The following is a 10843-nucleotide window of genomic DNA, read 5'->3' as shown; positions in this document are numbered from 1 at the left end:
TTTTTTTTTTTCTTTTTATAACAGAAAAACTATATTAAAAACCAAAACACTAAAACAGGAAAGAGGCTGCAATCATGTCTTCTGCAAAATTACACAACAGAAGGGTTATTCCCTAAATCAAAAGATCTAAAAACACTAAATACACATTTAGATTTATAACATCTAATATAAACCATAGAATTGATCCATTTTAAAATTTAAACCAATCAGCCTTTCACAACTTCAACACAATTTTCTTTCACTTCTTTAGCCAATGACTCATCAACTTTCACATCTTCATGAGCAACTTGTTGCTTCTCTTTCTCTTCTTTCTCCACCTTTAACCGCATATCTTCCTCAGCCTTTTTTCGTGCCTCCTCCTTAGCAGTCTCAAGAGCTTCAATCAAATTCTTCAAACATGTATCAGCATCTTCAGTTAGAGACTTGGGCATCAAATTCTCTGCAACATCAGCAGGAGTCATATTGGTTTCCTCCAACAAATGGCCAATAGTCTCAAACAGTTGGTGTGAATCAACATCCAAAAAATTCTTGGCAAGCACCTTGAATGCTTGAAAGCAACAATAGGACAATTCTATGTGCTTGTCCATACGTCCCCTCCTGATGAGAGCTGGATCAAGCTTTTCCACATGATTAGTAGTAAAAATGATGAGCCTCTCTCCCCCAGTAGCTGACCAAATTCCATCTATAAAATTCAACAACCCAGAGAGAGTGACCTTAGTACTATTGCTTTCTTCTTCTTCATCTTTGGCCATTTTACTAACAGGATCCTTCGTTTCTTCCTCCTCCACTTTCTTCTTCTTCTTCTTTCTCTGACCAGTAAGATCAAGTGAGCAATCAATATCTTCAATCACAATGATAGACTTACTTGTTGTCTCGATCAAAAGCTTCCTCAGCTCCGTGTTGTCCTTAACCGTTGTCAGTTCAAGATCGTAGATATCATACTTCAAGAAATCTGCCATGGCAGCAATCATACTAGACTTGCCAGTTCCAGGAGGACCATAAAGAAGATAGCCACGTTTCCAGGCCTTACCAATCTTCTTATAGTATTCTTTTCCCTGGCTGAACTTAGTAAGGTCATTCTTTATTTCTTCCTTTTTCTTTGACTCCATGGCCAAAGTATCAAAAGTTGATGGGTGCTCAAAAGCAACATGGCTCCATTTGCGTGCTTGGTATCCATGCCAATTCTGGCTTGGATTGTTAGTGTACAGCTTCCTTTGTCGATTTCTCACCGTTATTTCCTTCCCTTCTTGAAGTACATGATGAATGTATGTTCTAGTAACAAATTCTCGTTTAGACTTGTGGAAAGTGAGCTTGTAATACCTCTTCCCATCCGCTGCCTCCGGGTACCAAGAAAATGACTGTGTTCTTGGGGCGTGTTTCATTGAAGCCCACAGAAGCTTGACACCTTCAAATTCATCAGTAACCTCTTCGTTCTCAGCCATGCTCAGTATCACAGATTGACTACTGTCTTTGACAACTTCTGCTTTAAGATTTTTAGCTTTCATGGAGGACTTGTCACTGAGGTATGTTTGAATGGCAGCATAGGCTTCACTGCGCTTGAAATACTCGCCAGAGAATTCATGGAACGTGATGTGGATATTGGGGGACAAGAAGCCCACAAATTTCTGACCATATTTTAGGATAAAGTCACGAAGTTGTTGAGGGAAATATTGGTTAAACATAGCCCAAGCAAACATGATGCTCCCAATCACTGAGCCTAGTTGAGCCCACTTCTCCCCCATCATCATCGTCATCATTTTCCTTCTGCAAACTTTTGTAAATTGTTACAGAATTTTGCTCAAGAAAGAATAGTGCTGAGCTACGCTATATATAGAAACATTGTAGAGCTTAGGGTGTGTTTGGTTGGGGTAAAAACAAAAAGAATAGAAAATAGAGTGGAAAATGCTGTTTTCTACTATTTGGTTAAGGAAAGAAAATAAGAGAGACAGAAAATAGGAGAGAAAGTTTTCTCTCCCAGGCTCACTTTTTTTACCCTCCCAAATTGGGAGGAAAATGGGAAAGGAAAAGTAGTGTGAAATACATTTTACACAAATACCCTCTCACCTACCACTCACTTTATTCATAACCTAATGACTTTTACCTCTTCTCATGTTGAATGGTCAACAAAAATAAGTGTAAATTTCTTCATGTTGTAAGTTTTTGACCACGTTGAAAGTTTGCCCAGTGCAAAAACGTGGTCAACAAAATCTAAATTTTATATTATCTAATTCATTTTATTCATGACCTGATGACTTTTGTCTCTTTTCACATTGAATGGTCAACAAAAATGAGTGTAAATTTCTTCACGTTGTAAGTTTTTGACCACATTGAAAGTTTGCCCAGTGCAAAAACATAAAAATAATTTTTACATTATAATAATAAAAATAATAATATAAATTTGTATGTATGATGTGGTAAATTTTATATTATTTAATGAGTACAAATAAATTTATCTCACATTGAATGGTCAACAAAAATGAGTGTAAATTTCTTCACGTTGTAAGTTTTTGACTACGTTGAAAGTTTGCCCAGTGCAAAAACGTAAAAATAATTTTTACATTATAATAATAAAAATAATAATATAAATTTGTATGTATGATGTGGTAAATTTTATATTATTTAATGAGTACAATAAATTTATTTCTTACTTATTATGTAACAAGGGTATAATAGTCAATTTATATAAATTACATTGTCCATCCTATTTTTCTCTCCAACCAAACAAAAGAATTTTTCACTCTCTCACTTTTACACCCCTCCTACCAAACACACAAGAGGAAAAACCAAATATTTTCTATCTTCCTACTTTTCCATCCTCTCACTTTCCCACTCCTCCAACCAAACGGACCCTTAATGTTATTTCTTGCAAACTATTCATTTTACAGTTATTGGAGTGATAAGAGGTTGTGATAGGTTTAAAGTAATTTTTACGTGGATTCAATCATTCAACACTAGTTTACAAAAAAATAAATAAAATATCAAAGTTGTTACAAATTTTACTACAAATTGTCTACAATTGATATGATAATGAATGTGTGGTGGATTGCAATAACCTATTAAATGAATGTTTAAAATTATTTTTGTACGATTAATGACATGTTAGTTCATATATAAGCTTTATATAGTAAGATTTAAAGTATCTTTAGCATCAGTGGAGTTCTTCTATGATCACAACAAAATCATATGATCTTTTCACAATAGTCGAAATGTCAACCTATTATTGATTAAAATAAGATAAAATTAAATTAAAAAGGAAGTTATATTGAGACTCACCCACAACACAAAACAAAAAATGTTGTAAAAATGCTTTGAAATTTTGTTACATCCCTGCACTTTTTCTAATGAAACTTGTGAAATTTTTTGGAATAATGCTACATTTACTAATATTTTACTACATAAATGTTACAAGATGACGTGTCAACTTTTAAATATAAAACCAAAAAGTAATTTAAATTTTAAATTATATTATTGATGTCACATACATCACATTTATCATGCATGATGTCATGATATAAATTTTTAACAATAAATCTAGATACACAATAAATTTATTAGTATTATTATCTATTTATATATATGAGTTGAGTCCAAGTTACGCCAGGTGTAACTCTAAACAATATTACATCACTTAATATTTTTTAATTGGATGCGAATTTTGACAAATTAACCGTTGAATTACATTATCTTTGTATATTATCCATGTTTGCAAAGTTTCAAAGTAATCAAAGATCAAGAGTCATATGATCAATTAATTGTTTAAATTCAAGTTTTTGTAGTTTACAATATTGCATAAAATATGAGTTTATAGATCGAATAGTAAATAACATCTGATTGGTATAAAAATTGGCATGCATATTAAAAACATATAGAATATGTAATCCAACGGAGAGATTTTCAAAATATGAATTCAATAACAAGTTATTGGGTGGTGTAACATTATGTTAGGAACAGAGTAATGGAATAGTTGAATTAGGAAAGAATAGAAAGAAGATGAATATAGAAATAGAGGGAGAATCAGAGAGAAGAATTGAGAATAGAATTGAGGAATTGGAATTGGAATTTCAGTTATGATCATCACCCTCTTCTTCCTAGCCTTTTAACACTCTCTTCTAACCTTGCTTTCTAACTGCCTAACTGCCAAGCCAGCTGTCAACCAGTTGCCAATTTTCTAACAACTAACCGTTATTCAACTAACTCTTATTTGGGTACAACCATCACCTCACCAGCACTTCACATGCAACTAGCCATACACGTTTACTTATGTAGCAATAGCTAACCAACAATAGCTAACCATCACCCCTCCACATCTCTCAATCACATACTCACACTACATAATCACCTATCCTAACAATGTCCTCTCCTTCACAACACCTTGCCCACAAGGTGAGGAAACTTTTGCTGCAGCACAAAGAGACTCTCCCAAGTGGCATCATCTTGACTTTCATCTTGCCACTGGACCAGCACATGAGTTATAAGTCTACTCCTCAATTGATGTGACCTGGTAGCCAAAACAGCCACAGGTTCAGGGTTAGGAACCTGATCTGCAGTCACAGCAGGTAAAGCAGGCCTAGGGACCACTTGAACACCCACTTTGGCTTTAAGATTGGAGACATGGAACACAGGATGGATTTGAGAACCAACAGGTAAATCAAACTTATAGGAAACCTCTCCCACCTTTTGCACAACCCGGTATGGTCCATAAAAACGAGGTGCTAACTTTCCAAACTTCTTGGACTGAATTGAGGGACTGCTTGTAAGGTTGCAATCGAAGATACACCCAATCACCCACAGCAAAGGACCTATCCACCCTCTTCTTATCAGCAAACCACTTCATTCTCTGTTGGGCAGCCTTCAAATTGTGCTTGAGTAATGAAAACAGTTGCTGCCTATCCTGCAAAATTGAATCCACAGCTGCCACTCTTGTAGTTCCTGGAACATAATCCACAAGCTTAGGAGGTGGATATCCATAAAGAGCTTCAAATGTAGATAGCTTAAGAGATGAATGGAAATTAGTGTTGAACCAAAACTCAGCCAAAGGAAGCCAGTCCACCCAAGCTTGAGGTCTGTCAGCAGCAAAGGCTCGCAAGTAGTGCTCCAAGCTCTTGTTCACTACTTCAGTTTGGCCATCAGTTTGAGGATGGTAAGAAGATGACATGGCCAAACTAATACCTTGCAATTTCATCAACTCAGACCAGAACTTAGAGGTGAACACTGGATCCCTGTCACTGACAATGGTAGAAGGCAATCCATGTAACTTAAAAACAAATTGCATGAACAACTGAGCCACCTTAGCAGCAGTGTAAGGATGAGCTAATGGAATAAAGTGAACATATTTAGTGAATCTGTCCACCACAACAAACACCACTGACTTCTGCTGAGATTTAGGCAAGCCTTCCACAAAATCCATGCTAATGTCAAGCCAAGGCCTATTTGGAATGACTAAAGGCTGTAGCAGACCAGCAGGGAAGCAAGTCTCACTTCTTCAACCTCTGACATACATCACATTCCTTGATCAAATTCTTCAAGTCCTTTCCCATACCAGACCAGTAAAAATCCTTCTTGAGTTTATGGAAAGACTTAAGATATCCAGAATGACCTCCTAAAGGGCTGTCATGCACCTGTGCAAGACAAGAGCTTTTAAAGATTGGTTTAAACTTCCCAAGTACAGCCTTCCCTTATAAAATAACAAATCATTGCAGAGTGTGAACCCCATTGGAACATTCTGTCCTGACTTAAGTGCCTGAATTGTTGACTGAATGGTAGGATCAGTATCATAGCTTGCTTTGAGATTGTCCAGCCAAGTAGGAGTAGGGAAGGAGATAATGCATAGGGTACCCACTTTACTACCATCAACATCAACCATGCCAGTAGCTTCTCTTCTTGAAAGTGCATCAGCAACTAAATTTTCCTTACCATGCTTATATTCAACTATAAAAGCATAACCAAGTAATTTGGTAATCCATTTTTGCTGAGCAGGGGTTCCAATCTTTTGTTCAGCAAATACTTCAGACTTTGATGGTCTGTCTTGATTACAAAAGGTCTTCCAAGGAGGTAAGGTCTCCACTTCTTCACAGCCACCACTAGAGCCAACAATTCCTTTTCATAAGTGGAAAGAGCAAGGGCTTTTCCCTTCAAGGCCTGACTGTGGAAAGCAATGGGCCTTTGGTTCTGCATTAAGACAGCACCAACCCCAACCCCGAGGCATCACATTCTACAACAAATGGTTTGGTGAAGTCAGGTAAGGCTAGCACAGGTGGACTGCACATAGCATCTTTGAGCAGTTGGAATGCACATGAGCTTCAGGAGTCCAAATGAAGGAATCTTTCCTTAACAAAGCAGTTAAAGGGGCTACCATTAAGCCATAACCCTTCACAAACTTCCTATAGTATCCAGTCAAGCCCAAAAAACCCCTTAAAGCCTTCACATCATGAGGAATAGGCCATTGCTGCATAGCAGCAGTTTTAGCTGGCTTGGCAGTTAGGCAGTTAGAAAGCAAGGTTAGAAGAGAGTGTTAAAAGGCTAGGAAGAAGAGGGTGATGATCATAACTGAAATTCCAATTCCAATTCCTCAATTCTATTCTCAATTCTTCTCTCTGATTCTCCCTCTATTTCTATATTCATCTTCTTTCTATTCTTTCCTAATTCAACTATTCCATTACTCTGTTCCTAACATAATGTTACACCACCCAATAACTTGTTATTGAATTCATATTTTGAAAATCTCTCCGTTGGATTACATATTCTATATGTTTTTAATATGCATGCCAATTTTTATACCAATCAGATGTTATTTACTATTCGATCTATAAACTCATATTTTATGCAATATTGTAAACTACAAAAACTTGAATTTAAACAATTAATTGATCATATGACTCTTGATCTTTGATTACTTTGAAACTTTGCAAACATGGATAATATACAAAGATAATGTAATTCAACGGTTAATTTGTCAAAATTCGCATCCAATTAAAAAATATTAAGTGATGTAATATTGTTTAGAGTTACACCTGGCGTAACTTGGACTCAACTCATATATATAAATAGATAATAATACTAATAAATTTATTGTGTATCTAGATTTATTGTTAAAAATTTATATCATGACATCATGCATGATAAATGTGATGTATGTGACATCAATAATATAATTTAAAATTTAAATTACTTTTTGGTTTTATATTTAAAAGTTGACACGTCATCTTGTAACATTTATGTAGTAAAATATTAGTAAATGTAGCATTATTCCAAAAAATTTCACAAGTTTCATTAGAAAAAGTGCAGGGATGTAACAAAATTTCAAAGCATTTTTACAACATTTTTTGTTTTGTGTTGTGGGTGAGTCTCAATATAACTTCCTTTTTAATTTAATTTTATCTTATTTTAATCAATAATAGGTTGACATTTCGACTATTGTGAAAAGATCATATGATTTTGTTGTGATCATAGAAGAACTCCACTGATGCTAAAGATACTTTAAATCTTACTATATAAAGCTTATATATGAACTAACATGTCATTAATCGTACAAAAATAATTTTAAACATTCATTTAATAGGTTATTGCAATCCACCACACATTCATTATCATATCAATTGTAGACAATTTGTAGTAAAATTTGTAACAACTTTGATATTTTATTTATTTTTTTGTAAACTAGTGTTGAATGATTGAATCCACGTAAAAATTACTTTAAACCTATCACAACCTCTTATCACTCCAATAACTGTAAAATGAATAGTTTGCAAGAAATAACATTAAGGGTCCGTTTGGTTGGAGGAGTGAGAAAGTGAGAGGATGGAAAAGTAGGAAGATAGAAAATATTTGGTTTTTCCTCTTGTGTGTTTGGTAGGAGGGGTGTAAAAGTGAGAGAGTGAAAAATTCTTTTGTTTGGTTGGAGAGAAAAATAGGATGGACAATGTAATTTATATAAATTGACTATTATACCCTTGTTACATAATAAGTAAGAAATAAATTTATTGTACTCATTAAATAATATAAAATTTACCACATCATACATACAAATTTATATTATTATTTTTATTATTATAATGTAAAAATTATTTTTACGTTTTTGCACTGGGCAAACTTTCAACGTAGTCAAAAACTTACAACGTGAAGAAATTTACACTCATTTTTGTTGACCATTCAATGTGAGATAAATTTATTTGTACTCATTAAATAATATAAAATTTACCACATCATACATACAAATTTATATTATTATTTTTATTATTATAATGTAAAAATTATTTTTATGTTTTTGCACTGGGCAAACTTTCAATGTGGTCAAAAACTTACAACGTGAAGAAATTTACACTCATTTTTGTTGACCATTCAATGTGAAAAGAGACAAAAGTCATCAGGTCATGAATAAAATGAATTAGATAATATAAAATTTAGATTTTGTTGACCACGTTTTTGCACTGGGCAAACTTTCAACGTGGTCAAAAACTTACAACATGAAGAAATTTACACTTATTTTTGTTGACCATTCAACATGAGAAGAGGTAAAAGTCATTAGGTTATGAATAAAGTGAGTGGTAGGTGAGAGGGTATTTGTGTAAAATGTATTTCACACTACTTTTCCTTTCCCATTTTCCTCCCAATTTGGGAGGGTAAAAAAAGTGAGCCTGGGAGAGAAAACTTTCTCTCCTATTTTCTGTCTCTCTTATTTTCTTTCCTTAACCAAATAGTAGAAAACAGCATTTTCCAATCTATTCTCTATTCTTTTTGTTTTTACCCCAACCAAACACACCCTAAGCTCTACAATGTTTCTATATATAGCGTAGCTCAGCACTATTCTTTCTTGAGCAAAATTCTGTAACAATTTACAAAAGTTTGCAGAAGGAAAATGATGACGATGATGATGGGGGAGAAGTGGGCTCAACTAGGCTCAGTGATTGGGAGCATCATGTTTGCTTGGGCTATGTTTAACCAATATTTCCCTCAACAACTTCGTGACTTTATCCTAAAATATGGTCAGAAATTTGTGGGCTTCTTGTCCCCCAATATCCACATCACGTTCCATGAATTCTCTGGCGAGTATTTCAAGCGCAGTGAAGCCTATGCTGCCATTCAAACATACCTCAGTGACAAGTCCTCCATGAAAGCTAAAAATCTTAAAGCAGAAGTTGTCAAAGACAGTAGTCAATCTGTGATACTGAGCATGGCTGAGAACGAAGAGGTTACTGATGAATTTGAAGGTGTCAAGCTTCTGTGGGCTTCAATGAAACACGCCCCAAGAACACAGTCATTTTCTTGGTACCCGGAGGCAGCGGATGGGAAGAGGTATTACAAGCTCACTTTCCACAAGTCTAAACGAGAATTTGTTACTAGAACATACATTCATCATGTACTTCAAGAAGGGAAGGAAATAACGGTGAGAAATCGACAAAGGAAGCTGTACACTAACAATCCAAGCCAGAATTGGCATGGATACCAAGCACGCAAATGGAGCCATGTTGCTTTTGAGCACCCATCAACTTTTGATACTTTGGCCATGGAGTCAAAGAAAAAGGAAGAAATAAAGAATGACCTTACTAAGTTCAGCCAGGGAAAAGAATACTATAAGAAGATTGGTAAGGCCTGGAAACGTGGCTATCTTCTTTATGGTCCTCCTGGAACTGGCAAGTCTAGTATGATTGCTGCCATGGCAGATTTCTTGAAGTATGATATCTACGATCTTGAACTGACAACGGTTAAGGACAACACGGAGCTGAGGAAGCTTTTGATCGAGACAACAAGTAAGTCTATCATTGTGATTGAAGATATTGATTGCTCACTTGATCTTACTGGTCAGAGAAAGAAGAAGAAGAAGAAAGTGGAGGAGGAAGAAACGAAGGATCCTGTTAGTAAAATGGCCAAAGATGAAGAAGAAGAAAGCAATAGTACTAAGGTCACTCTCTCTGGGTTGTTGAATTTTATAGATGGAATTTGGTCAGCTACTGGGGGAGAGAGGCTCATCATTTTTACTACTAATCATGTGGAAAAGCTTGATCCAGCTCTCATCAGGAGGGGACGTATGGACAAGCACATAGAATTGTCCTATTGTTGCTTTCAAGCATTCAAGGTGCTTGCCAAGAATTTTTTGGATGTTGATTCACACCAACTGTTTGAGACTATTGGCCATTTGTTGGAGGAAACCAATATGACTCCTGCTGATGTTGCAGAGAATTTGATGCCCAAGTCTCTAACTGAAGATGCTGATACATGTTTGAAGAATTTGATTGAAGCTCTTGAGACTGCTAAGGAGGAGGCACGAAAAAAGGCTGAGGAAGATATGCGGTTAAAGGTGGAGAAAGAAGAGAAAGAGAAGCAACAAGTTGCTCATGAAGATGTGAAAGTTGATGAGTCATTGGCTAAAGAAGTGAAAGAAAATTGTGTTGAAGTTGTGAAAGGCTGATTGGTTTAAATTTTAAAATGGATCAATTCTATGGTTTATATTAGATGTTATAAATCTAAATGTGTATTTAGTGTTTTTAGATCTTTTGATTTAGGGAATAACCCTTCTGTTGTGTAATTTTGCAGAAGACATGATTGCAGCCTCTTTCCTGTTTTAGTGTTTTGGTTTTTAATATAGTTTTTCTGTTATAAAAAGAAAAAAAAAAATCAATGTCACTTAAAATTTTAAATAACATTGGCACTCTATAGATTTAAGAAATAAAATATTGACGGCAAAATGAAGTCATTTCATTCAAAATGAAGATGATCATGTCCCATTTAAGTGGTGGTCATTAAAAGTCTAAAAGAATATTTAGAAACTTCATCTTAGTTAATTTTAGTCTTTGTTTTGGAAATAAGCTTTGTAAATACTAAGTTTGTGATTGCTTTTTAATTTGCA

General features: G+C 34.9%; 2 protein-coding genes across 2 annotated transcripts; one reads left to right on the top strand and one right to left on the bottom strand.

The window, feature by feature from the left end:
* Positions 1-50: 50 nt before the first annotated feature.
* On the bottom strand, positions 51-1931 carry LOC136064761 (AAA-ATPase ASD, mitochondrial-like). The gene has a single exon (XM_065766920.1). The coding sequence runs from the start codon at positions 1755-1757 to the stop codon at positions 207-209; it is 1551 nt and encodes a 516-aa protein (XP_065622992.1). The 5' UTR covers positions 1758-1931; the 3' UTR covers positions 51-206.
* Positions 1932-8754: 6823 nt separating this feature from the next.
* LOC112039243 (AAA-ATPase ASD, mitochondrial-like) lies at positions 8755-10561 on the top strand. Its single transcript, XM_065766921.1, has one exon. It carries the CDS (start codon positions 8855-8857, stop codon positions 10403-10405), a length of 1551 nt encoding a protein of 516 aa, XP_065622993.1. The 5' UTR covers positions 8755-8854; the 3' UTR covers positions 10406-10561.
* The last annotated feature ends 282 nt before the right edge of the window (positions 10562-10843 follow it).

This window comes from Quercus suber, unplaced genomic scaffold, assembly GCF_002906115.3.
Source record: "Quercus suber isolate HL8 unplaced genomic scaffold, Cork oak 2.0 scaffold_755, whole genome shotgun sequence".
In the NCBI taxonomy this organism is placed as follows: domain Eukaryota; kingdom Viridiplantae; phylum Streptophyta; class Magnoliopsida; order Fagales; family Fagaceae; genus Quercus; species Quercus suber.
This window is presented reverse-complemented; position numbering and strand designations above follow the sequence as displayed.